We start from the raw sequence: 27205 nt of genomic DNA, 5'->3' as shown, positions 1-27205 counted from the left end.
TCCCTATTCCTACGCCCATTATCTTAGATAGGTCGTATATCATATTAATTTAGAGATATTTCATTATTATAAGATATTCCTTTATACTTATCAATAAATTTAATAATTAAACACTTAAATTTTCTCTACAGCCATAATAAAATCCAGATTATCCATACGAAAAGAATTCTTACGTCGTTTATAATAATGACGCAATTCCCAAATTGATTCACCCGTAAGAGTACGGTAATGAGTCAGTGTTGCGTGATGCGCTCATTTGCTGAGATATACTTACATACATACATACATACATACAATACACATTCATATATAAATACATACAAACATACATACATAAATATATACAAGGCGGTGTGGCTGATGTATTAACTTAATTGTAGAGTCATTGCATTCGTAACTCATTCTTAGATATAGAAAGCGGTGTCTTAAATGTTTCCTATACATTTTTATAGTCGTAGCTATATAGATACGATGTATAGATCTATATTTGGTAAATTTCTTTAATTAAATCATTAATATTTAAGATATTAGTTTAAAGCTGTTTTATTGACAAATATATTTATTATTTAAAAAAGACGTTAAAAACACAATTTTATTCATTAAGTAAGGTTTTTAATGAAGTACGCTCTACATACCTAATTGAATATGAAATATTTTTAACTTTCAATATAGAGATTATTGCGAACACATCCCTTTAAACACAATATTGTTAAATCTTTAGTATTATTGAAAATTAATAAATATTATTTAAAGAAATGTACCACGATCTGAAACATTGTTAAAGTAAATGAGATGAGATTTGATTTATCCAATAAACTGTAGGAAGAACAAAGCGTCAATGTCCCAGCCTCAGACCGTAACGAACGTGTAACGTTACATTCAATTTAAAATAATAATTCTTAATTTTATTAATTTGTGTTGCTTTAATTAGTTTTATACAATTAAATTTCCATTGCGGTAAATTAAAACAAGATTATAACTTCTCACAATAAGCCATCTTTGTAATTAAATTGTTTTTTTGTACTATGATAAGGCCTAAACTTATAGTTAAAAAAGTTAGTAAAGAAATAAGGAAGTGGAATTCAATTATAAGCTGTGATATGTCGGCAACAGAAAGACGCCGTATAAGGGCTTAATTAACTAATCGAGAATAGAGACGAGGCAATGAGATCAAAGACGCAAGACGGCACAGACGGCCCGCCAGACGCGTGAAGGTGCATGTCCGGACACGGCGGGGGAGGGGGCGGTGCGAGTGCAGACGGCGAGGGGGGAGGTGGGGGTGAAGGCTGCGTTACGTCACACCGTCGCATCCGGGTTCGCGGCCGCCGGCTGCGCACGCGCCGGCTTCTACTGCCCGAATACTGTTCTTTTACAGGTGAACCTTTCACTTGATTAAAAAAGCGAAAAATCAAAATTCTTAGTATTAGATATAAGTAATTTCAAAAGATATAATTATTATGCTTGAATTAAGATTTGTAGGAAGAATTAACTTGTTAATAAAGCTCTGTATTCAAGCTGAAGATTTTTTTTTACAATCAATCCCACATAAGTTTCTCTCACACAGCCTGTCGGCCTGTTGCTAAGTCACCGATCGGTGGTCGCTGGCTGCTGCGGCAGTCGGAAATTGTCTAAATTCTAGGCCAACGTTCCGTAACCGTGCCTCGTCTCTCTCGCACAGCTTAAAAGCCTGCATTACGTTATATCTTTTATTTCCTTCTAAGTTTTTTATACATGCTGTTACTTAAGGCCGCAGCCTTGATTGAGGATGTAAATGTAAGGTTTTATTATGAGATTTATAGCATGAATATTTTTTTATTGTATTAATCAAATACTAAGTTAATGTATCTTTTTAAAATAAATAATAAGCCTATTATATTTTTATTTAGAGACTTGTGTAGAATTTAAAGAAAATTTCAGTACTTGTAAAATAGTATTCGTAAATTAAATCAAATTAAATCAGCTTCACGCTGTATCCCGCACACAGCAGGGTAGGCACATAGTGTTAATACACTCCGTTTCCCACTTTCCGCCGAATTCTTGAGGCATTGCCTGTTGAAAGGCGGAGCTCAACGCCGCACTTTGCTACATTAGCAAAGCGAGGAAAGGAAAATATTAAATATTTCATTTCCCCAGTAAGAATCGAACTCAAAACCGTCGCACTTACAATCGCCCCTGCGCCACAACTGGCCTCAAATCAAAAGCTCTATTTATTTTGTATAATCTTATAAATACTAATTACTGGCATTCCACATCTCATGTCTACATCACACGGTGCTGGTGGTAGCTGGTGATCATCCAATAGTGCATTTTTCGCGACCACAACCGGTTACCGAAAGTCGCGGCTAACGGCATAGTTGGTTCGCGCGGGATCGTGGGAAGAGCAAGTTCCGGCTGTGCCACTTGCCACGCCTTTCACCGCGCAAGGTCGCTGCGCGGCCGCGCCACTTTCTTTTATATAATCGTTCCGTTCAGAGGAATGCGACACCCGAATTTATGATGATGACGTCACCTGTGATTCATCATCATGGCTTAGTAATGGCTAGGACTTGCGCAGGAGCCGGGTGACGTCATAGTGCTCTGTATTTGACGCTATTTGTGTGTTTTGTTATATAATACAGGATGGAAAGGAGATATTGTCAATTTTATTAAATCCATCCTAAAAGAATGCAATGCAATGCAATGCCTCTAGAATTCGGCGGATAATGGGGAACGAAGTGTCTTAACACTAGGTTACCTCTGTCTACTCTGATACAACGTGTAAAGCTTAACCTAGAATAATTATAAATAACAATCTGTAAAGACGCTCTATCTAAATATAGAAAAAATAGCTATTTTTAAACGGTTTTTTTAAATTAGTAACATTATAAATTAGAACAAAGAATCTTTAAATATCAAAAAATATTGTAAATAGAAAGTACTTATCTATAATATTCACACATAGAAACTCATAGACAACTACATCCGGATCATTGCGGAACTGAGTGCGATATCTTACATCATCAAAGATCGGCTGTAGAAGTGTAGACACGGCCAGCATACAAATAACTTCCGTAAACTTAATAAAATCATATTTTTTTTGTAGGTTAGTAAGCATTGTGTACAGCTTTAATTTAAAAATAAGCCTTTTTATTCTATTAATATATATTGATCATTGAATTCTTCCACTCCAGACGCATTGTCTGAATTTCTGATAGAAGACATTCGGCGGAAAGTGGAAACCTACCCTACTATGTGCGGTATATAGCAAGAAGCTGATTTTTTTAACGAAATAAATGATTACTATAAAGTACAAGTGCTATTAAAACAAACAGAATAAAAGTGAAATTTAAGATCAGACATTAACAATTTTTTAAACTTAGGTCACGTTTTTTTGTGGAACAAAAATTAGAGCAGATAATTAAATTAAATCACCCACTCTTCTTCATAATTTCAGGAATTTGCGGCAATCGGACATGAACACCGCGAATGAAGCAATCGGAAATTAATGACTCTAGCCTCTAGATTAAAAACAACAACAACTGAACAAATAGTTCAGTTCAGTTCAGCACAATACGGTCGACGTGTCGTGGCCGCCCTGAAGTTACATTTTCTGGACTTTTGCGCATTATACACTGGGGAAGAAAATAATCGAATGCAAGAAGCTTCCTACAATAAAAGTCTAAACTATCTTTGAACTTTACCTCAGGACGTAATTAATTCTCTCGAGTGGAGATCGAACCCACAATCGTCGCGTTACAGTCACCCCCTTTTGTTCCTACACCACGACGGCCTTAAAATCTATATATATAAAAGGACTTGTCCTCACTGACTGAGGTAAGACGCACGCACAGCCGTAACCGCTGATAGTAGAAACATGAAATTTGGTCAGATGTTTACTTTCGTAATCTGGACATCCACTAAGAAGGGATTTTGAAAAATTTTAACTCTAAAGGGGTGAAATAGGGGTTCAAAGTTTGTATGGAAAAAAAATTAAATCGGCACCGATTTTTATAAAATTTGAAATTTAGATTTTTAAAAGTATTTAATTGAACACGTGTTTCATGGTTTTCTAGAATTCACCCCCTAAGGGTGCAAATAAGGGGTTGAAAGTTTGTATGTAAAAATCTTTAAATCGCTACCGATTTTTATAAAATTTGAAATTTAGACTCTTAAAAATATTTCATTGAACACATGTTTCATGGGTTATTAGAATTCACTCCTAAATACGCAAGCGAAGCTGCGCGCGTCCGCTAGTCTTATAATAATTTGTATTATACTTGTATCAACATAATTTTCAATTCTGAATATTTTTTTGAAAACTTAACATTGGTGCAGAGGCACAAAGTGTGACTGAAACGCGACTGGTTGTAGGTTCCATTCACTTTAAATAAATATTTCATTTACTCGAGTAAATGAAATATTTATTTAAATTTGTATTTATTTTCATTTCTTCACTCTGGCGTCAAGAAACGAAAGTTTAATTTATAATAAGTTAAATAGATACTCAAGATACTTACTTTTATTTCTCAATTCATAATATACTCAAAATATACTCGTTATTTTCCTGCAATTACTGCCGAAACAGTTACTCCTAGTATTTTTTTGTATTCACCCCATATGGTATATCCATTGATTACACATTTAGTTTAAATAGAAATTATTTATATTTTTGAATTTAATGATTTATTATGAAATAGGAAAATACTCACAAATAGTGACATACATCTTACTTTAATGTAGATTTTTTTCATATTTAATAGTCGGATTTTTAAAAAATTTAAAACGCTTACAATTTGTTATCTGTCCTATAACCCATTGTCAAAAGTCAAAACTCAAAGTATTAAATGTCATTTAATGTCGTTAATGTACTGTGCAGTGTATTTATTTCTAGTGTTATTTTTAATACTACCTGATGTTCGTCTAATATAATTAACAAATGAAATTCACATTCAGTGTATCAATGTCTCAGTGATATTCACAACTTAATTGTAATTGTCTAGTATATTAACAATTTACGGCATTTGTTAAGGTTGTAACTTCAAAAAATATTTGTAAATATGGAAGAAGAATTTCCCATAAACCCCCAAAAAATATTGCGAAGTTCACAATTAAATAATAAGACATCCGTTACGTAAGTATTGACCTTAAATATACATATTTTTGTATTTTGTACACACATTTCATAGATTTTTTTTACACAGATGTACCAAAGTTCCAGAAGGATTATTTGATTCTAAAATTGTAGATAAACATTTTAGTAAGTTTGGAAAGGTTGTCGGGATTAAATTGTTGCCTAAGAAACAAATGTGTATAGTGGAATATGACCAACAAAGCTCAGCTGAGCGGGCTGTTTTGAATGCAGGAGCTTTTGATGGTTTTATGTTTGATGTAACACGTACAAAGCCAAGGGTGTAAGTTTCGTATCATATTGGCTATTTACAATTAAAGAATATTATCAAACATGTGTATAAAACAATTGATTTTATTTTCAGAAGAAGAAAGAGTAAAAAAGATGATGATCCCGAGTGGTTACCAGATCCAGAGGTTGAGGAAGAATTAAATGCAATGAATGGTGCACCAACTTATCGACTTTCTAGACAAAAAAGTAAGTTGAAACTAACAAATGCTGTATTTGTACTTAATTAGAGCATTAGTGTCAAACCTGGCAGTATCTCAATGTATGTTATATATATTTGATCTCTATTTTAGGAGATTATTAAACCAAAGTGAGAAACATCTCAAATAGATATCAATCAACAGATTGATGTCTATAACACAACAAATAATGGCAAACAGTTGAGAATCAAGTAATAGAACTTGAAATGCATAGCAGCTTTACAATATTTTTTACCACTGTTTCAGCAATGGATGTTGATACTACTAATGTTCAGTCAAAAATTAATAAATCACCCATTCGAAAGAAAACTTTAACAACAACTCCCAAAAGGGTCAAGCAAGTTGTTCAGTAAGTTAACTAACCATTTTTTTAATAATTTATTTATGGATAATCAAGATTACATTAGAAATATAATTCAAGCTCTAAATTTGGCTTGGCTATTGTTTAAAACCAGACACCAAACAAATTATCAACCTATTCGTATATCTCCAGTATTAGCTGGTAGTATGTTAACTTGTACAAATATAATAAAACCTGTATGAAAAACTACTCAAGTGAAATTTAGAGCTCAAATTATTATCCCGAGTGCAACTATATAAGTCTCTGATTCTTTTGTCTGTGAAGCTGAGAACAACATAAAACTCAATATTTTGCTTGGCTTCCATTTCACATTTATGATTTTAATGGAATACCTTATAATTATACTTCTATTTGTATATTAATATGAGAAGGTAATATCTATATTATTTGTTTTGAAATTTATGATGACAAAAGTGTATGAAATTGGCATATTTGTGGATGCTTACATCTATTGTTCCCCACTCTTGGATATTTTTTGAAAAAATGCATTAGAAATATTTCAATTAATATAATGACCATTTTTTACTTCAGAAAATTATTTTTTATATATAAACTTATTTCAATTTTTTTTTAGAAAACAACCTACAAGTGGTATTGAGTCCCCAGTGATAGTGACCACTGCTGCAACTAGTCTCAGTATTATTGAGGCAGCTGCAGAATTAAACAAGCTTAGATCAAGGATATCCACAACACCTGATGAAAAATGGAGGACATTAGACGCTAGAGACAGGTACATTTTGTGACTTAAATCTTCACATTATATTTGTTTATTTTTTGCTTTAGTTTTTGTTGGCAGTGTAAGCAGAATATTTTTTTTCAGCTTTATTGTGTATCTTATCAATAACTCTATTTGGCCTGATTGAGCTGAAGCAACTGCTAAGATACCCATTCCCTAGTGTCTGCCTGATTTCAAGACACTGAGTGTTAAGTAACAAATAACAAACTTTTTCTTACCAAAGTGAGGAAATTAAACGCGACGGTTTTGGATTCGATTCCCACTTGGTGAATGAAATATTTAATAGTTTTCATTTTCTCGCACTGGTAATAAACCCCACTAATTCACATTCTGGCTTAGACCGTTATATTACACCCTTCTTTCCTATTTCTTTTTAAATGATGTACTTTTTTATTATTTCAGAATTTTAAGAGCTTGGGGTGGTGCAGGGTCCAGAGTAAAGGTTGGTGGTGCCACAATAGGCACATGTCCAGACATGTGCCCTGAAAAAGAATTATTACATAGACAAGCTGAACACCAGGTAAATTTACACTTTTTTCCCATAACTTAACACCATGCTTTGACATACCAAAGCAGGATAGGGGAAAGAAATCATTCTCTCAATTATTATTGTTTCACCTTGTTAAATTATATATTTTTTCTTCACAAATCCAATTCAAAATTTTCTAACGCCAGAAAAATTTCAGTTGTAAATTGTTTTCACTTTTTAATAAATCATTGTCGAATGACATTATCGTTTCTGATAAGATTCCTCTTATCGTTAAGTTCTCCCACTCCACCAGATGAAAAAAATAAAATATCTTGACCCAAGGTTCTCCTTACCTTCCTGCTATATGAGATTAAAAACATATAACTTGTTTTTTTTAACTTCACACTATAACCCAATTAGAAGACTCTCAGTTCTATAGTTTTCAAATAGGTATAACTCTCAATGTCGCAATAAGTCTTTTAACCAGATTGCGAAAATTCTTCTTTCAATTGAACACATGCATGTTAAACGACTAGGATTGGGGATTGAACCTACAACCAGTCAGGTTTACAGTCACACCTTGTGACCCTGCGCCACAACTGGCCTCAAGAAAGAATACAAAGCATAGCACATTTCTTTATTGCAGGTTATGACATTAGAAACAATAATAGATTCAGACGGTCTCTTAGAACCGTGGCGTGCAGTGAAACAGTACAGCCGGAGCTCTGCCGACCAGGAAATACCAATGTGCTATGAACTCAGACCGGCCACAGTGTTGATGAGAACCTGCGCTTATTTGTTACATGAAATTGCAGATACTAACCGACAGGTGATTATTTGTTATTTTTTTGGAATATTTATTTTGTAAGTCCTATCAACATTTTTAGGACCATAATATATTTTATTGTTGTGTAGTGTTAAGTTTCCCTAGTTAACATGCAATATCTTGAATTTGGGCGGAAAGCGGACAATACAGTTGCTTGACACGGTATTATCTCTGCTTATATTATGTATATGGGATGACACGTGAATTATATTATTAATAAATTAATTACTATGTAAAATTTAATTCATAATAGATAATCTAAAAATGGTCTATTTGAATTTAAGAACAGTGACATCTGTTTCATGTTTGTGTATTTTTTAAAATATTATTTTTAGGTCACCCTTGCTGATTGGTTTCATTTTATGTGGGATCGTTTTAGAGGAATCCGTAAAGATATTACGCAGCAAGCTCTGTGCTGTGCAGGTAAATGCATATATCAATAAGAATAAATTAGATTAATAACTTAGATCATATTACGAGAGGATGGCATGTGGCTGTGGGTTCGATCCTCATTCAGGGGAATGAATTATTTTTCTTTTTTTTGCTCTCACAAGACAGAACACGGCGTTGAGTTACTTTAATGTAATGTTACGAATTCGGGCATGGAGTGTATCGATTAACTAAAAATTAGAACACTAATGTTCACTTTTTATATGTCTTAAGTATTTTTATTAAAGAAAGAAAATTTTTACAAAACGAGGCTGTCGCGTCCCAGCGTCTGACTGCAAATGCGACGTGTGTGAAAGAATGAATTGTTTTCGTAACTTCGCCCTGAATACAAGACATAGTGCATCGAGTTCCGCCACTCTGCATGCAATGTCGAGGCAAGAGTGTCTCGAGAGATTAGGGCGGAAATTAAAGAGAAATATTATTATTACAGAATCTATTCGCATGGTGGAAATATGCGCCAGGTTCCACGCCCACAGCGCGGCGCGCCTCGCCGACCTCGAACACACACAGTTCGACCAAAAACTTAATACTGACAACCTTACAAAATGTCTACAAACATTAAAACATATGTATGCCGATATCAGTTCAGAATTTAAGCCAAATGAAGCTGAGTTCAGAGGATATGTAGCGTTGCTTAATCTTGGCGATGCGAATTTTTGGTGGGAGGTATGATTCCATTTTTTAAAGTGTTATTCATACCTTAAAGCAAGAAAAATATTTTAAAAAATGTATATAACAATTTGAATGTTGTAGGATTTGTACTAGAGTCTTTTGGAAAGTTTAAAACCAAAAACGTAATAAGTACTAATAATAAAAAAAACTATAACAATTGTAAAGAAGTTTCAGCATAACTCGAAAACAACATATTGATAGAGCGCTTGGACGAGTAATATACGCGGGCTTGTGCCTTATGCTCTGTTAAAATTTTTAAACATTTCTACATATTTTATCATATTTATTTTTTAACTTATCATCTTTGTATTTTCACAATTTTCCATATTTTGTGAAGTAAACAGAGCAAACCTGTATATGATCGCCGCTATTATGACGACAAGGCCTTTGTACGGCCTTTGTACCGTTTCCATCCTGTATTTAATTTTATTTGTTTTTTTTTTGCTTTTGTAATTATTATTTTTTTGAGGGGAATTAAAGAATGGTTATTATCATTATTATTACAGAGCTTTATGCAAAATTTTCCCTTCTTTTCCAGATAAAGCAGCTACCGCAAAATATCCAAAAATCGGAATCTATTATATTTGCTATTCAAATATACACGGCCCTAGATAGTAACAATTATGTAAAATTTTTCCGTCTTGTCCGTGAAAGAGCAACATACTTACAAGCCTGTATACTGTTAAGATATTTCAATGACGTCAGGGCTCGAGCTTTAGCAAGAATAGTAAAAGCTGCTCCAAGAGGTGGATCCAAGTACCCAGCAGAAACTTTACTCAATATTCTATCATTCGAATCAATGGAAGCCATGAAATCATTTATCAACCATTATGGAGTGAGATTTGCAAAAAATCAAGAAGAGGAACTTGCAATTATTTTGAACAGAAATGTATTCATAGAAGATAGTGATCCATTTCCTCTTTCTAGAGCAATAAATACGATAGAATCGAAACGGAAAAGTACTGTAGGTGAAGTTATATCTGGGGGAATACTTCCTCAATATGAATACACTAAATACCCAAGCTACACAAGTTTTAACCAGGATGGAAGATTAAAAGAATCCGCTTTAACAGCTGAAGATGTTGGATATGATACTAAAAATGATAGCTACAAGGATGTTGCAGCTTTGAGATTAGAACTGCAAAAACTTGTACAAGGAAAGAGTTTTGGGATTATCGAAAGATCACAAGAACCTAAGAAACCAGTAGTACCTATGTCTGAAGTCAGTCATAAAAAAAATACGGGAATGGGTCTCTTTTCAAAACCAATAAGTGATACCAGTCAAACTAAGTTGTTTCAATTTCAACCAGCCATACAAGTTGCGCCAGTCGAAGCTATTGATAATTCACTGGAAAAAGTTTTGGAAGAAAGTAGAAAAGATATTTTTACATTTTCTAACCCACAAAAAACAGAATCTAATATATTTTCAGCCAATCTTAGGGGAAATTTGTTTTCGACGACCACAGGTGCACAATTTGCTTCAGAATCAAATAAAAAACAAAATATTTTTAGTAAAGAAATTGAAGCTAACAGAAATTCCAAACCACCAACAAATTTATTTAAAATGGACGATAAAAATGATGTATTTAAAAATTCTACTACAGCTATTAATAATTCTGTGTTTGGCCAGTCTTCCGGAAATCGACAAGACGATAAAAAATTATTTGTCGGTAGCAACACAAATATATTTGCCAAAAGTGATGGTGTAAATAGCAATAATTTGTTCACGCAGTCCAGCGGTAGCCTATTTAAAAATAGTACAGAAAGTTCAGAAAGTACAAGTATATTTGGAAAACCAGCACAACCCTCTAACCCTATTGGGCTTTTTGGAAAACCCCAAACGAGACCAGAAAGTATATTTGGTAGTAAATCCGAGATTAATACTTTACCTAGTTATGAATCGCATCAGAATCATAATGGTAAATTGGAGGCAACATCGCCGGGAAGTTTATTTAAAAATGCAAACCAACCATCTGATATAAAATATAACATATTTCAAAGCAAAAACAAAATACCATCCGTTGCAGATAATATTTTTAATTCGGTTAACGCTCCTAAGAGAATTTACGACTTTGATTCCAACGATGGTGTTTCAACAGAAAATATATCTCAAGTGGACGAACAGAGTATTCTAGAAGAACAAAAAAGAATGGAAGAAGCGAAACGCGCAGAAGAAATTAAAAGAATTGAGGAACTGAAGAAATTAGAGGAGAAGAGAAAGAAAGAGGAGGAGAAGAAACAGGAAGAGTTAAAAAAGAAATTAGAACAAGAAAAGCTAATAGAATTAAAGAGGAAAGCAGAAGAAGAGCGAAAGTTAGAAATTAAACGCAAACAGGAGGAAGAGCGGCTATATAAACAAAGAGTTGATAATGAATCTGTGGAGCTTGTACATCAATTGTTAAATGAAATTAGTAATGAAGAAACCAAAAATATTTTGAAAGATGAAAGCGATTTACTCAATAGTCTTGTAAAGTATGCAATAAAAACAAATGAGGAAATTTGTGCTGAGGTAATCATGGATATGTGTAACTCTGAAGTGAAGGCTATTATATTTAGAAGGCAAAAGATAATGGCAAGGTGGTATCGCGTTTGGAGGCAACATTATATGAGAAACAATAAAAGGAGAAGCTTATTAGAAGACACTCCAGTGTGGCTTCCAGATAAGACCTGTCAAGAGGAGGCGTCGTATCTACATCGTTCGATAGAAGAGGCTGCATTGCAAAACATGAACGCTATCCACCGAGGATATAAATTCACGGGAGAGTTAAGATTTGCGCCCTCTCCGAAACCATACAATTTGTTAGATATAATTAGATCTCCTCTCCTCAAACGCATGAAGCAAATAGAATATCCATACGATAAATGTTTCTTTTGGAAGGTTGCTTTGGTGTCACCTGGTACTAATAAATATCTCCATAGAAAAATTAACGTTGAAAATTGGCTGTGCGACGTTTTCAGTGACAAGAAACCACATAACGTAAGCAATAGTCTCATATACGTCGACAAACATTCTTGGAATAATTTAATGGATTTTGCATTATCAGTGAGCTTGGTCAATCAAAATAAAATGAACATTGCCAACGAAGCGCTCAACGGCGCCAATGGATTGATATTCTATGTCACAGAAAAAGATAATAATTACATGAACACAATAGAACAAATACTGAAACATAAATACAAATACCAAATTATACCAATTGCTGTTGTGGTAGCTGTAATCAATAACGACGCATTTCATCTTAAATATCTTAATGAAAAATTGATGGCTTACAAAAATAATGAAATTATATCTAACTATAAGATTTTCTACGTTAAGCGGCCGAATGTTGAAGATCTATTAAACACATGTACCAAAAATGCTATTAAATGGCTCGCAAAAAACTATCCCAAGCCTCCTCCTCTAGAAATAGATAATCTAAAATCTATATGTCAAAGATATCTCGGCAACGAAATATGGTGTGGATTAAAATCTCAGAATGATCCACGAACTGATGCAATCCTAAAAGATCTGCCAAAATTAGTGATGTGCTACAATAGAGCTGTAGATGAACTGACTGCGGCGATAACAAATGAAGATCTTTTTAACTATGCCTCATTTCCATTAGAATTTACAAAATATTTAGACAACTCCTCCCCTTATCCTAAGCCATACGAATTTATAACAAGTAATGTTAAGCAATCTGACAATACCAGTGCCATAAAACTTATCATGCAAAAATTGAAACTACCTAGTCCAGAATCAGGATTTTTACTAAATAGTGAAACCAACATGAAGAATGAGATCCGGAAATATTGCAAGCAAATTAGTTGGTTTTCAAATCCTGAACATGTCGCCTGTAAAGTAGTTGCCCTCTTGCCAAAGGAAGTATTAGATGTTAATATGTCGTTCCATGAATTTTATGAATCCTTTGAGGGCTATGACTTAACTGATTTGTTAAATGTTATTGTATATGAAAAAATAAATAGCTTAAACAATTTTGAAAATAGATATGCTATGTATAAAAAATCAGTTTTGGATGAATATTGCAATATTTTCTGGATGTATGAATTAGATGTTTACTATAAATCTAAACATAAGGCTGTAGAATATGAAGATGATATGGATTATTTGATCAAAGCGAAACGACGAAAGATTGAATTTGATTCTATGGAGCATTTAATGTTAGAAGATAAGGACTATACAATAGTTGAGGAAAATATAAATAATACTGAACAAAGTATCTCCGCATATAATTCATGTAAGGATGCTATGTCACAGTTGGAAATTAAATTAGATGAGGAGAAAAAGAAATCAGAGGAGCTTGAAAATTTATTAAGATTAGCACTTTCTAATGTTTAGAAATATGTCATTTAAATATTTATTGTTATAAAATATGAATGCATGGTTTTCCAATGTTTCTAATAAACAGAAAGGTAAATAAATATATTTCTTGTAAAGGTTATGTTTTATTTCAAGTCATGTCTCTTATGCTATGCTACTATGAGGCCATTGTGGCAAATGGGCACAAAGGTGTGAACGACTGCAACAGTTGTAAGTTTGACGGAATTAATTATTCATTAATATGCTTCATTTCTTTCAACTCTAGGGCCAGAGTTGAGTTCTGCCACTCAGCACACAATGCCTAGAAAAACTGCAGAAAGTGGGGAACACTGTCTAAACACTAGGTGCTATATGTGGGATACAGGGTTAGGCCAATTTAATTTTGATACATGCCTCTTATTTATTTAAAACTTAATTACATAGCTGCTTAAAATATATAAAATATTGTCATTTACATAACATTTAATTTCCTTACAATATTTTTTTATTTTTCTGCAAATATGACATTGATTTAATAATTACAAAAAGGAGAAAATATTTTCTTAAATTAATAATAGTACAATATTTAGTAACTATCTTTTTTCTTCAATAACTTTCAAACAGGCATCAACAAATTCAGTAAATATTGGTTCTTGCATATATTCATTAATTAATAATTCAGGTTCAGGTGCACCATCTAAAGTTTGTAATATTTCTCTTAGGCTAGGATTTTCTAAGCAATTCTTTAATTCTTTTGATTGCTCTGTAAAAAATAAAAAAAAATTAAATCGGATAAGGTTAAGACATATTTCTTGTTAATTATTTATAGTTAAACCTTTACATTGGGTAAAAGACGCAATTCATTCTAAGTCTAGTGCAATTCAAGTTAATCTAGTAAAATATGTTTACAGAAAAACATTAAGACTATTCACATAGTAATCATTGGGCATTTCCGTTTTCATCACATCCTAATACATTTTGAATAATATTCTAGCAAACCAAAGCTTAGTTGTGTCTCATGGATATTTTATATAGACTAAGAATGAAAGACCTTTATTATAGATTGAGTTTAAATTCAAGACAACTAAATCTATTAAAACTACGTATTTTATATTAGAATCCTACATTTATATTTAAAAAAAAATCTTTTATAATAATGACATTTTAAGCAACTACAACAACCTGCCCTGTGCTGTTTTGAGCTATTTTTATATTATAAAATTCAAAGTAAACATTTGATTCTGTCTAGATTACCTAATAATTTCAACTTTTTAGGATCAACAGTGTCATCTGTAGGATATTCATATTCTGAACTTGATTTTACTATTTTCTCTTCTACTTCTTTAGGCGGAGGTGAGCAAGGACTTTCCTTGTGAAGTTTGCAGCAAGCAACTGAACAACTTAAAGAAGAAATTTAATTTCATATACCATGTTTTAAAAAATAAGATAAATATGATAACATAACATTTTTAAGCACATACTATGGTTGTAAACACTTTGGGCATTTGTATTTCCCTTCTTCACCACATTGTGTACATTCCATATTATTAAATTGATAAATAGTCTATCAGCTATATTTTACTTAGTTATGAGAACCAATTATAAGTATATTTATTAAAGCTTCTTAGGAAACACGTGTTTATTTCGTTGTGCTTTAGCGGAAAAATATTGTTTATTTTCAACTTTGACAAATGACAGTTGTGAATTGATATAGCTAACTGTCAAAATATTATAAACTACATAGATCGTCTAGTGTCTATTTTAAAATTGAATGTCTCTCCACTGTACATACAAAAGCGTACAAATTAGGTAATCAGATGATATATAATGACAATCAGTAAACCTAAAGTAACAAAGTAAAATGTAACATCAGCCAAAAATATAAAACAAATAATATATTTTTAAGTCACCGTCGAAAAGGAAACGACTTTGCCCCAAATTGACTTGAAACATTTTGATTTATCTGCTCTAAGATGTTTTTTTATGTCATTTCGTCCATAATTCAATGAGATACCAAAATAAAAAAATAAGGAAGTAGTGTAAGAAAAAAAAATTTAATTGAAAAGTTTTTATGCCTGTATAGAAACTCCCCGACAAACTTTAAGGAATGGGATGCAGCTTCGAATGCTCACAGTGACAATAAATTGATATTTAAAAAAATAGCTTGATTTTAGAACTGTCAGACACCGACATATACAAACTGCTCTAAGTATGACACTTTTATCAAAGAAGTTTAAAGGACGGGCCAATTCACTTTACATTTGATTGATTATACCGACGATAGAATGATGAGTGAGAGGATCTGTTATTTTATATTTTACCGAAAATATATATTTTTATTTATTATAAGAAAATTTAATTGTTTTCGAGATGACTGGCAATTTAAATATTTTTTCTAAATATTCAATATATCGTGTAATTAATTTTTATATTATATACAAACATATATTTTACATACTTAGTCTACTAAATTTAACTGATTTGTATTTTCTAGAATACAAATCAAATTTCAAAATTGTAAAACCCTTCCGATAATACATATATTTTTATTTTCGATAATATAAAGTTTCCTCAATAGGTTGTTAGCAAGTTTTAATTTAAGATAGCCTTAAGTTTAAGCTATTATACGATAACCATTAACATTGAAAAAGAAACAATCGATTAGAATTTTTATTTGTACTTTAATAATATATTAAATATTTACAATTACAAACACGTCACACATTTCATTGATACAATTAAATATAATAACATACAAAGACAACGAATAACATCTACGTAACATACTTATTTAGGAAACGCATAAAATTTGATTTCCTAGAGGCGAGGGTTCAAATCCCGTTACGTTAAAATTTTTATACGAAATAACACTTTAAAAAAGTTAAAAATATCTACGTAATATTATTTGATAGTACATACATAGCATTTAAATCATAATTTTTATTTTATTACTACAAACTTTTGTTGGTGGGTAGCACTTTATTGGCATTTCTCTATATACGAGATTTATGCTTATTAGAATAATAGCGTAATACGCATATTATATAATAACATTAAATATAATGGGATATATTATTGTCTGTGCTGTAGTCGTATTTTCATTATTTTTTTATTTATTTTAAAATTTTTACATACATCATGAATTGGCAGTTTATTTTATTGAAAGTCGCAAAATTGGACGGAATACAAACAAAATTTTTGATCTAAATAAAAATTGTATGGATCTCGGCTTTCACTTGCCTAGTATAAATATGATTTTTTGTATAATTTAAAATTATATGATTAAGTATAAGCTCTTTGATTCTATTGATGTAGATACTATATTTGATTATTATTGCATATTTGATCAAAAATAATAATATTAAGTAATTAGGTACTTTTACATTTTTTAAATATAGAACATATTATGTTTCTTTTAATAAATTTATTGGAAATGTAATGAATATTTGTCTGTGAGCATCTTCCTTCATTAGGACATCCTGAAGCTAGATAACATCCAACTATTTCCAGTAATTCCAACTATAAATGCTTTCAGTACCAAAAAAAACACTCTACAAAATTGAACAACACAACAAAAAACACAACATTAAATTAGTTTATAAGGAAAAAGCTATAATAATTCAATAATAGTATCACAGTTCATTGTGTGCAGCGGGCTTTTTGTCGCTGATATAGTATGGCAGTGCGGGTTGCGGCGCGCCGTGGTCGGCGGCGGCCAGCGCCAGGTAGCGCGCGCGCAGGTGGTGCGCGGACGACTTGGGCTGTCGGGAACGGGTGAAAATACCTTTCTTGTTACCTCCCACCCTTATTATTGCTGTAAGGGAAGGAATTAGATTTATAAATTGTTTTTTAAGGCAAGGTATGTAAAGGAATTTAGTTTAGGGATGAACTGTTCGCCCAATTTTCGAGTTATTGCGTGTTGTGTGGAAAACGTCAAAGGCGCAATTTGGCTTATTTGTTTGTGTCAGCAAATGAAAATACTTTATTCCAGCGAGTGGGATTCGAATCCATAACTATTGTACTTAAAGTCAGACACCGACCCACTACGCGGCTTTAAAAATATTTTATTTGCGTACTTTTTTTTATATATCTATCTCCTATCATGCAAATGATATCTATACCTCGTTCTTTCATAACAAGATTTTTAATATCTATTTGTACTGGCTCTCCAAGTAAACAAACTACTATGCTGATAGGAGCGCCATATTGATGATGTTTGAATTTTAATACTTAACGGAGCGATAAGAAAATACAAATATTTGTTTAGAATACATAGATTTAACATAAGATATATATATACAGTGTTGCAGTGAGAGGAAATCGATGCAATAATATAATAATTGGCGACCAAAGTATAGGATTTTAGGTGCTCTTTAAAATATATATTAAGTTTCATCTCCACTACTCAAGCCGATCTCTACCTACCCAAATACGACATTATCCTACTTAAACTTCTAAATATATTCCAGAAATGAATTGATGACAGTTCTTATCAGGATGGCATCTTTTAGAAAATTAAAGAGTGTTTTCGCTGTTGTAGCAAGTATGTTAATACATCGTTAAAAGTATTTTTATTACATAATATTAATAACCAATTCTCAATTGAGTAGGTATAAAATAGTCGTCACGCTTTTAAAATTTATGCCTAACGTCTTGTTTTTAATTAAATTATGTACATAAAATACAAAATGCATATTTCTAAATGATATATTATTATCGACATACACATTCTTATTTCAGAAAAAATAATATTGTAAAATAGCATTGTTCAGTTAAGTGAAGTAGCGAAGATAAATTATATTTAACGTTCCACATCATAATTAATTAGCATCACGAATTGACTACTAGCACATACATAAGTATTAAGTATAAGGATTAAGTTCTAGTATTAATAATATCTTATCAATTGCATTGTGTTGTCTCCTATCTGAGATATAAGTACCTACTTATAGATAGTTTGTTAAATATCCTCCTTTAGATACGAAACTGTTAGAAATGGTTGCTATATAATATTTATTTTGATTATTATTAATTGGTGTTTAGATTTGCCATCGTTTTTTTAAATCTACATTTCAGCTTGGCAACTATTCATTTGGAAATATTGTAAAAATTTTGATATAATAATTTAGAAGAAATATTTTTTATAATGACAAAAATAATAATGTCGTAATACATATATCCTATAACAAAAACAGAATTCAATAATTACTTTGTGCAGTCTTGAAGTCTGCGAAATTCCATATGAATTCTCCAGCGAAGAAGCCAGCCTGCCGGAGACGGTCAAACGCCTTGAAGTGTTCCGACATTAGGGCCACTTGGTACTCTTCTGACCACACGTATTCTGGCATCTAATACGGTAAACATTGAATTTAAAAATAGAACAGTTGATGAGTCATGACCGCCCTGAAGTTAGCTGTAGATGGACTTGATTTTTTAAAACTTTTTTAAAACTTTTGTTTATTGTATTTTCGAGTAAACAAGGCGCAAAAGTTCAGAAAGCCTATCTACGAAGCATCCACATCTCGCAAACCGTGCTGTATGTTTAACAATTTTGAACCAATTAGTATAATCACTTTTATTAACAGTTAGTAGATATATAAAATACAAAAGTTTAACAATTTAAGTATATTATCTTGTTAGAATTTTGGAACCCTCGACATTAAAAAAAAAGATGACAAAAAGTTTTTTTAAAATACATAACTGGTAGTATCTAAATGAAAAATAGTTAAACTTATCATCTCAGTTTCATAAACATATATTATAAACAATGTTATGTAACTTATATTTTTAAAAATATAAGTTAAATTAGCTTGGGGCGCGAGTTCGAATTCCGCTAGGTTAAAATTTTTATACTTTCTTTTAGAAAGTAGTAAGACGTTGCGTGTACATACCACTATTACCTAATATAGATAAATATAATAATACAGATACATATAAGAATAAATATAATAAAAACTTACCAAATGCAATCCAGCAATAGTATCAGCACCATATTCAGTCATGATGACAGGTTTATTGTGCTTCCTGTGCCAGGCGGTGGCCTCGTCCGCGACGTACGCGGCGATGTTAAGGAGGGAGCCCGTGTTAGCGTACCAGCCGTTGTATCGGTTGAAGCAAATTATGTCTAAATGTTGACCCTGGGTTCGGATTTTGATGTTAGAAGTATATATTTTTTTATAAATTAGATTATTAATTTATTTGTGAAAATGGAAGTTAGCTTCCATATGGCGTTGTAGTAAAGAGTTTGATATATTTTGTCAAATTCCAAATTTAAAAATATACAGATAATCATGGTAGCAATTACCAATATCTACATTTTATATTGTCTGTGTCAGTTAATTGCAAACACACACAGTGATGCTTCATTAGATAAAGTTGAGTGAATTTTGGTATGAAAATGGCATAGAGCGTAGAGCAACGGGAATACTCTTTATACTTTTGCTTAGTGGAGTCTCCGTAGAAAACGGAATATATTATTCTTGCTTGACACCAATATACTTACCGATTTGTCAATGTTATAATTTTGTGCAATGGCAATCGTCACTGGTCTTGACAAATCCATAGATTTCACGTGCTTCACTACTTTTCTGAAACGAAAAACTTAATATTTACAAAATATTTTATTTTAACTCGTCAGTCTTATAATGACTGATTCCTTATAGGTGTATAACGAAAATTTATAAAATAGACGTTATCCTGGTCTCGTTAATATTACTATTGAAATCTCATTATTAATTAAATAAATTACTCTAAATTGTTAGTGTCATTCAGTTACATTAGATATCTACATTTGTATAGGATATTACAAACAAATATCTTACTCAAAATAAGCGTCAGCTTTCAAATTGTTAGATCTGGGTTCGTTAGAGATGGACCACATGATAACGCTGGGATGGTTCTTGTCACGACGAATCAGTTCCGTTAACGATTGCTTGTGTTTCTCTAAAAGAGGGTCGGTAAAAATACTGTAAAAGAAATAATATGACTTTTATAAACTAAATGACTTCGATTCTCATTCGGTGGGATTTGTCGAGAATAGCCATAAAGTTATTGAAATATTAAGTATTTAAGACGCTAATTGGTTCGTTTGTTCTTTAATACCAACGCTTGTGGAAAAATATTGAAAATGCATAAATTTTAACGACGTAAAATACAATTTTCCTCATGTAATAAATAGAAATCTTTCATAGTAATCGTTTAATACTTAGAAGTAACATATGTAATATCAAAAAATAGTACGCGAATGGTGGCTAAAACTCACTCTGTGTCAACGCCAGGGCACTCGTCGATGATCATGATGCCTTGTTCATCAGCTAGCTGGTAGATTTCTTCGGCGTACGGATAGTGCGAAGTACGGAACGCGTTCGCGCCCACCCATCTGATGAGATTGAAGTTCTTTACCCACAATACTGGGTCCCAGCCTTTTCCACGTAACTAAAAGATTTTATAATATTTTTTTTAGGGTGACAAGTGCAGCCGTCATGTCGTAGTGAATTGCGATAGCATCTGACTGCAAACACAATGACTATGGGTTCGATCCCTCTTGTATAGTATTTTCAATTTGTCGCTGTTATAGAATGTCTGTTATATGCGGTAAAAGCGTAAAGCTTAAACATTACTTGGTATTTGATGGGTGAATATGAGTCTACTAATTTTATTTTATCTAAGTATTGGTTTTAAATTTTTTAACTAGGTATAGGAATTATTTACCGAAATCGTATTGTAATATTTGTTAAAGATACGAGAAGTCAAATATTGTATCTTTACTTTTATAATTGCCAAGCTAAAATATCACAAACATTTGAGTACATATTTTATTTTAAGGAAAAAAAAAGGTTTACTTAGTAATTTATACTCACGTCAGAGTCTTCGTGCATTCCAAAACCTCGGAGATACAGAGGTTTTTCATTAATATAAATTGTAGTATTACTCCAAGTTATAGTTCTTATTCCTACTTTAAGTGTATAAGTATCTAATACTTCTCCACGGCTTCCTAGTAGTGATACCTGAAAAAAGTTCGTATGCTTTATATCAACGATTAAAATACATGATATTTGTTTGTTTTTGTGTAGGTATTTATTATAAAATACAATACGAAAGCCTAATGATATAAACATTTTTTTTTACAAATTTTATGCATTGTTTTTATGTCATAAGTGGGGATTGTATAAAAACATTAAAAATTCAATCCGAGGGTTCTTTTGTGGTACGAAATTCTAAAGCTTTTTTTTTTCGATTTAAGAATGAGAGCATATTGAAAAATAATGAAGAAATAAAAGCTATAAAATGTACATACCTTCAACGTATATAAGTACCCGGGCTCTGAGTGCATCAGGTACGGCCACCAAAAGTTAGCGTTACCGATTTCTAAGAGACCAGCGCAATCGTTCGATCCTGATACTTGTGAACCGCTCTTATCAAATAATTGGATCAAACATTGTACTTCTGCTATAGTTCCTTTATATGTAATATTGTAAACCACGAAACCTATAAAGATTGATAAGATCGTTAATAGTTAGTTATTGTTATTTATTCGACATTCTGTTAAACAAATATTACATTATTAGTATTACAAATTAGTTAATGTCAAATTCTATTTACGTTGAAAAGCAAACAATTTATAGCATTTATAAGCAAACAATAACAATTTAATTTTTATTAAGTAAGTATAACAAAACTCTCTAAACCAGGAACGTCCAAACAGCCTCGTTCTCATGAACCGTTAGCTTATTGTTGATCCGTCACTGCAACGCTGATATGATCGTTGCATTGTCATTCGCAGTTGTTATAAATGTACCTACTGGATAATATATTCAAGGATTTCAAGCAAGCACCGTGTCCCATGGAAAATGCAGTTTTTAACTTCAATTCTCTATTTGGCAATCTAAAATACATTGTTTCGAGGCATTGTGTGTTGAGTTGTAGAACTCAACGTGCTTTTGTCTTGGTACCAGAGTGATGAAATGGAAATTTGAATAAATAATAATTCATTTCCCTGAGTGGGAATCGAACCAACACTCGTAGCGTTACAGTTACACACTTGTGTAACATGTGCACCTGCACCACAACGGCCTTTTTTTGCAACATCTTTTTTAGATAAAGTTATAATTAAATATTTTTTAAAATTATAATCTGGTAATATATTGTTATCTGTATTTTTGGATTCATTTGTCAATGCAGAATGCACACAACTAGGTATATTGGGCAATGCCAAATTATAATAATTTCGTTATCTTCATTAGCAAGCGTTGCTTACTCTATAAAAAAGACTTACTGCGCTGGATTCATAATTGCAGACAACTTACACAACATATAAGTATTTCTACTAAACTATAAAATAGAGTTCCATAGCGACAAATTGTATTCTTTAATTATTATGAATAAAATCTTTACTTAAAAATATCTATAATATAGAAACCTATTGCATAAATTATATTATGACTAATTAGGATAGTATGTAAAAAAATTAAACATATATGGTGATTCTTTTATCTTTACAATATTTAACATTCTTTATTAATTGTAGGATTTATTGCACAATTACTACATACAATGAAAGAATAAAAAAATATTATTATCTACAATTCTAGAAGATATACTTTTTACTGAGTGCCTTTTATAGATTATAATCAATAAGTACTGTACTCAATGTACTTAACACAATTATCAATAAATTGTTCAGTAAATATATATGTTGAGAAATTTATATCTAGAAAAGATATATAAATCAAATATGTACAATTGTATACAATTATTCTTGGTTCTACAGTTATACCTAATATCTAAATAAAAATTTGTGATTATCATAAATCTATGCATTTCACTGTTAAAGCTTAAGGAAAATCAACTATTAACTACATATAAATTTATATTCCTTATATACATAGTGGTGTAAGTGTGGTTAATATTGGAAATTGGAATGTGAATTATCTTAATTCACATTCGAATTTGTGTGTTGTTCATTCCAACTCCGTAAAATGACAGAAACTAGTTTTTTTTATTTGCGTTTTTGCCCTTTCAACGCGACTCTACGACTAAGAATATTCAATTTGACCCAGCATTGAAAATGAAATTTGTGCTTTTAAAACGCTAATTTTATATATTACCAACAAGTAGAATATATTGAATTGAATTGTATGATAATTTATAATTTTGTTAGAAAATAATTATTTTATTTTAATCGATTATTGAAATTCTTCCACACATATTACAGTTTATTACGGACGAATGACGTTGGCTATGTGTCATTGGTGCCTATTATCCAAAAATACCAATACATATTAATGAGGAATGCGGACAAAGTGATTATGCCCATTGTCCATAACTTGACATGAATAAGGTAAGTGACGGTTACTTCGTGCTGGCAAAAATAATAAGCAATTTAAGTATTATATACGTAATCCATATATTTGTATAAAATCTTTATAATTTCAACTGTCTAAAAAATTAATAACAATATTTTACTGACAAAATTGAGCCTACAGCGACATTTTAAACGTAGAGTTGGCTACGAACTGCAGTGTAACGTGTCTGCGTTGCTTCCCACCGTAAGACTAGCGTAAGAATTTCTTAAGGTTGTAGAAAAACAAAGGTAAGTTATTCGAATAAAACATTGAAAATATGCTTTTTTGTATTCTATAAAAAAACACTTTATTGAAAAAAAAAAATAGATGGAAGCATAAAGTTCTTTTCAAATTGCAATAAATCGATTCACGAAATAGCAGTTATTTTATTTATCAAGTGTCCGCTAGTTCGTGTTACTACCGAATTAGGGAGATCTTAGATACTTTTTAATAAATTTATATTTATGTAATAATTGAGATAATTTAAATTTAAAGCTTAAAATCACTTAATGTATTTATTAAGTTTTCTCGTGATCGAAATTCGGTATATATTTTGTTCACTTAAATTTCTAAATTACTATTTTAAAGGTAAGCTAAATTGATAATTTTAAGCTAAATTCGTATAGGTACTGCCAATGCAACTTTGTTTTTTAATCAACTTTTATAATTTATTTTTGTGTATTTTTTCGAATATACATAGTAGTTAATGATTACTTTACATTATGTAAAAAATACTGAATAAACAGAAGTGCGGAAGTTACCAAAATCAGTAACACAAAACAAGATTCCCTGCTATCTCCTATTTCATTATTTTCTCTAAGTTCGTGACAAATAAATCTACGTAAAATCAACACATTGACTTCTCTGTCTTTATTAATATTGTTTATCTTAGTCTTGTTATAAGTCTAAATAAAGATCTTTTTATTTTTTCAAGAATATACTAAACTGGTTGCGAAAATAAAAGCCATTAGCCAAATATATAGTTCTAGAAACTAGCATAGCTAGCTTCAAAAAATTAAACTTGAATTTTGAACATTTTTATATTTTTTTTATAAAAAAAGTATATAAAAGTTTAAAAATGTAGTTTTGAAATCTAAGCTTTTATAATTTGTAAATTATAAAAGTTGAGGCCAGTCGTGGCGCAGGGGTACAAATTGTGACTGTAAAACCGACTTGTTGTGAGTTCGATCCCCACTCAAGGGGATGAAAATAGAAATTGTATAGAAAATAAAAAATATTTATTTAAATTTATATTCCAGGCAAAGCGCGGCGTTGAGTTCTGCCACTCAACGTGCAATGCCCCCAGAATTACAGAAATTTGCCATTCACAGAAAGTGGGGAACGGAGTGTCTCGAAAACACTAGGTTCCCTTTGCCTACCCTGCTGTGTGCGGGATACAGCGTGAAGCTGATTTAATTTGATTTTTTTCATTTAAGAATTCTTTACAATCAAAACCTATAAAGGTGTTTATTTTTTTTATTATAAAACCTTACTCGCAGGGTAAAAACTTGTGGCCCGAAATAGGGGACACAAATTCACGAAGTTAGAAACAGAGCTAAATTTTATCACGAAGTAGGGTTCAAACAAGAGGTCCGCAAATAAATTAATATAAAAATTAAACTTTAGTTAAACCGTATAATTCACACATCAAATTACTGCCAAAAGACCCACTTCGATCACACAAAAATTTGCAAATTCATATAACCTTTAATAATGTATTTACAATAGTTTACCGAACCCCCGTTACTGCCGAACCCCCGTACATTTACCTTACTTAAAATTAATTATCTAATAAATTAAGTAAGTTGTTAACGCAATAAGTGCAAAAAATGTACGTTCAATGGAACAAGTAGAATTGTTAACTAAAATATACGATATAGTTTGCATTTTTAATAGTAGATCATATTGTTAATATTTTTCTTACTAGACCACAGATTATGAATTTTATTAATTTTTTAGGCACAACATGCATAATCTGTGTTCAAACAGGAAAAGGATATCCATTATTAAACCTAAATAGATTCAAATACCACATGCTGATATTCGTATCTAGTACTATTTTTATAGGAACATAAAGAGATATATAACTTACCGGTTAGTCCCTGTATGTCAGTGTTAACGATGACATCGTCGATGTATACTTGAGGTGTGGAGTACAAAAACACGGATCGATGTATTCCAGCGTAGTTGAAGAAGTCGAACGTGTACGATTGTTCTTGACGTATTTTAGAATTGCTGAAACATAATTATTTCTGTAGATACAATTACATATACCTAAAGAAAGAGGACGAAACGAGGAGGTTCATATAGTAGGTAATAGAATTGAATACCTATCACATCATGCCAGTGGCGTAGCTAGGGGCATCAAAAGGAAAGGGGCTACGATTATTTTTTTTTAAAGGTAGCCAATGTCACATTTTAGTGTCTGACGCTTGATCTACGCGAGAGTAGAAGACACTATGTTTTTTTTTTAGACCTTAGACCATTTTAAAGGGCATCAAGTACCCTAGCTACGTCACTGCATCATGCATGTAATTATACCAGGAACGACCTATTATATTTATACGAACATTTATAGTATTTGAGTCCAGTAGTGGCCTACAGAATTCGGCGAAAAGTGGGAAGCGGAGTGTCTTCACACTAAGGTGTACCGTGAAACTGAATAAAAAGAAAAAAAAAAGAATTTCTTAAGGTAGGGCAAATGAACACTCACGTTAAAGAAGTGTCAAAGGTGCACTGATTCCACGCTTTATTCCGCATACAACAGAAGTCACTCCGTTTTCCGCTTTCCTCTCGAATTAACATTACTTGAAGAGAACTGTTTAAGAATAAAAAATAACTTACTTTATAACAATATCTTTAACAGTACCCTGAGGTATCGTGTCGCTCAGGAGCACGTTGTCAACGACGACGGTCAGTAGATTACTTCTAGTGGTATTGACGAAATCAGTGATCTCCACCTCGAATGGCAGGTGGCCTATCTCATGATGGGTTGCTGGTTTTCCGTTAACCCACTAAAAAAAAAATTAGATAATGATATATGAAACGCTAAAGTCTTCGAAATTAGTTGTACGTAAGAACAAGTATTTTACTTATTTACTAAATCATACTAATACCTATTATGAATGTGAATGTAAGTTTGTTTGTTACGCTTTCACGTAAAAACTACTCAACCGATTATCATGAAACTTTGAACACATATTCTTAGAGGTATTAGAAAGGACAGGATACTTTTTATTAAAACAAATAAAAATATGTTATAATATGTTCCAGAAAAAAACTTCTCGGTCAACGTAATCAAAAAATACGAGTATTTATGCATCGTACGGAACGATGGGCGTGTCCGACTCGTACTTGACCGGTTGTTATTTTTATGTTTAGCGGTTATCTCTTAGACTTAAAGCAACGTGCGGTGTTGTCCTGTATTCTTATCATTATCAGGGAATATTCAAA

At 31.7% G+C, this 27205-nt stretch overlaps 3 protein-coding genes across 8 annotated transcripts in view; 1 reads left to right on the top strand and 2 right to left on the bottom strand.

The window, feature by feature from the left end:
* The first annotated feature begins 4819 nt into the window (after positions 1-4819).
* Positions 4820-13546, top strand: xmas (RRM_XMAS2 and SAC3_GANP domain-containing protein xmas). Of its 2 annotated transcripts, none has more exons than XM_085195056.1 (10): positions 4820-5110; positions 5181-5390; positions 5475-5584; positions 5842-5944; positions 6531-6686; positions 7095-7212; positions 7808-7990; positions 8323-8410; positions 8868-9103; positions 9648-13546. In XM_085195056.1, the coding sequence occupies exons 1-10, from the start codon at positions 5037-5039 to the stop codon at positions 13446-13448; spliced, it is 5079 nt and encodes a 1692-aa protein (XP_085051182.1). In that variant the 5' UTR covers positions 4820-5036; the 3' UTR covers positions 13449-13546. The 2 variants fall into 2 exon arrangements, with proteins under 2 accessions (XP_085051182.1, XP_085051181.1); XM_085195055.1 differs by having other exon boundaries at positions 5472-5584.
* Positions 11423-15738, bottom strand: LOC146534026 (zinc finger HIT domain-containing protein 3). Its single transcript, XM_085195062.1, has 3 exons — positions 14891-15738; positions 14664-14809; positions 11423-14172 (listed from the first exon to the last, which is right to left on the bottom strand). The coding sequence occupies exons 1-3, from the start codon at positions 14950-14952 to the stop codon at positions 14003-14005; spliced, it is 378 nt and encodes a 125-aa protein (XP_085051188.1). The 5' UTR covers positions 14953-15738; the 3' UTR covers positions 11423-14002.
* Positions 15739-16070: 332 nt separating this feature from the next.
* LOC146534024 (beta-glucuronidase) overlaps positions 16071-27205 on the bottom strand; it is a 28149-nt gene continuing 17014 nt past the window's right edge. For all 5 annotated transcript variants that reach the window (XM_085195057.1, XM_085195061.1, XM_085195060.1 and 2 more), the window contains exons 4-13: positions 26597-26766; positions 25845-25987; positions 21706-21896; positions 21269-21415; positions 20671-20843; positions 20231-20374; positions 19912-19996; positions 19370-19546; positions 18619-18757; positions 16071-17223 (exon numbers count right to left, since the gene is read on the bottom strand). In XM_085195057.1, coding sequence (XP_085051183.1) covers positions 17042-17223; positions 18619-18757; positions 19370-19546; positions 19912-19996; positions 20231-20374; positions 20671-20843; positions 21269-21415; positions 21706-21896; positions 25845-25987; positions 26597-26766 — 1551 coding nt within the window. In that variant the 3' untranslated portion in view covers positions 16071-17041. The remainder of the gene's footprint in view (positions 17224-18618; positions 18758-19369; positions 19547-19911; positions 19997-20230; positions 20375-20670; positions 20844-21268; positions 21416-21705; positions 21897-25844; positions 25988-26596; positions 26767-27205) is intronic.

The sequence above is a fragment of the Heliconius melpomene genome, chromosome 12, assembly GCF_056956725.1.
Source record: "Heliconius melpomene rosina isolate 202511_hmr_F chromosome 12, ASM5695672v1, whole genome shotgun sequence".
In the NCBI taxonomy this organism is placed as follows: Eukaryota; Metazoa; Arthropoda; class Insecta; order Lepidoptera; family Nymphalidae; genus Heliconius; species Heliconius melpomene.
Note: the sequence above shows the minus strand (reverse complement) of the source record. Positions and strands in the feature narration are given on the sequence as shown.

Bases quoted from the DNA above. Each gene is read 5' to 3' on its own strand.
- LOC146534026 (XM_085195062.1), bottom strand. From the start codon at position 14,952: ATGGAATGTACACAATGTGGTGAAGAAGGGAAATACAAATGCCCAAAG. The intron at 14,810-14,890 runs GTATGTGCTTAA...TTCTTCTTTAAG, and splicing joins CCAAAGTGTTTACAACCATA to TTGTTCAGTTGCTTGCTGCA. The intron at 14,173-14,663 runs GTAATCTAGACA...TATTTTTTACAG, and splicing joins TAAAAAGTTGAAATTATTAG to AGCAATCAAAAGAATTAAAG.
- xmas (XM_085195055.1), top strand. From the start codon at position 5,037: ATGGAAGAAGAATTTCCCATAAACCCCCAAAAAATATTGCGAAGTTCA. The intron at 5,111-5,180 runs GTAAGTATTGAC...TTTTTTACACAG, and splicing joins AATAATAAGACATCCGTTAC to ATGTACCAAAGTTCCAGAAG. The intron at 6,687-7,094 runs GTACATTTTGTG...TTATTATTTCAG, and splicing joins ACATTAGACGCTAGAGACAG to AATTTTAAGAGCTTGGGGTG.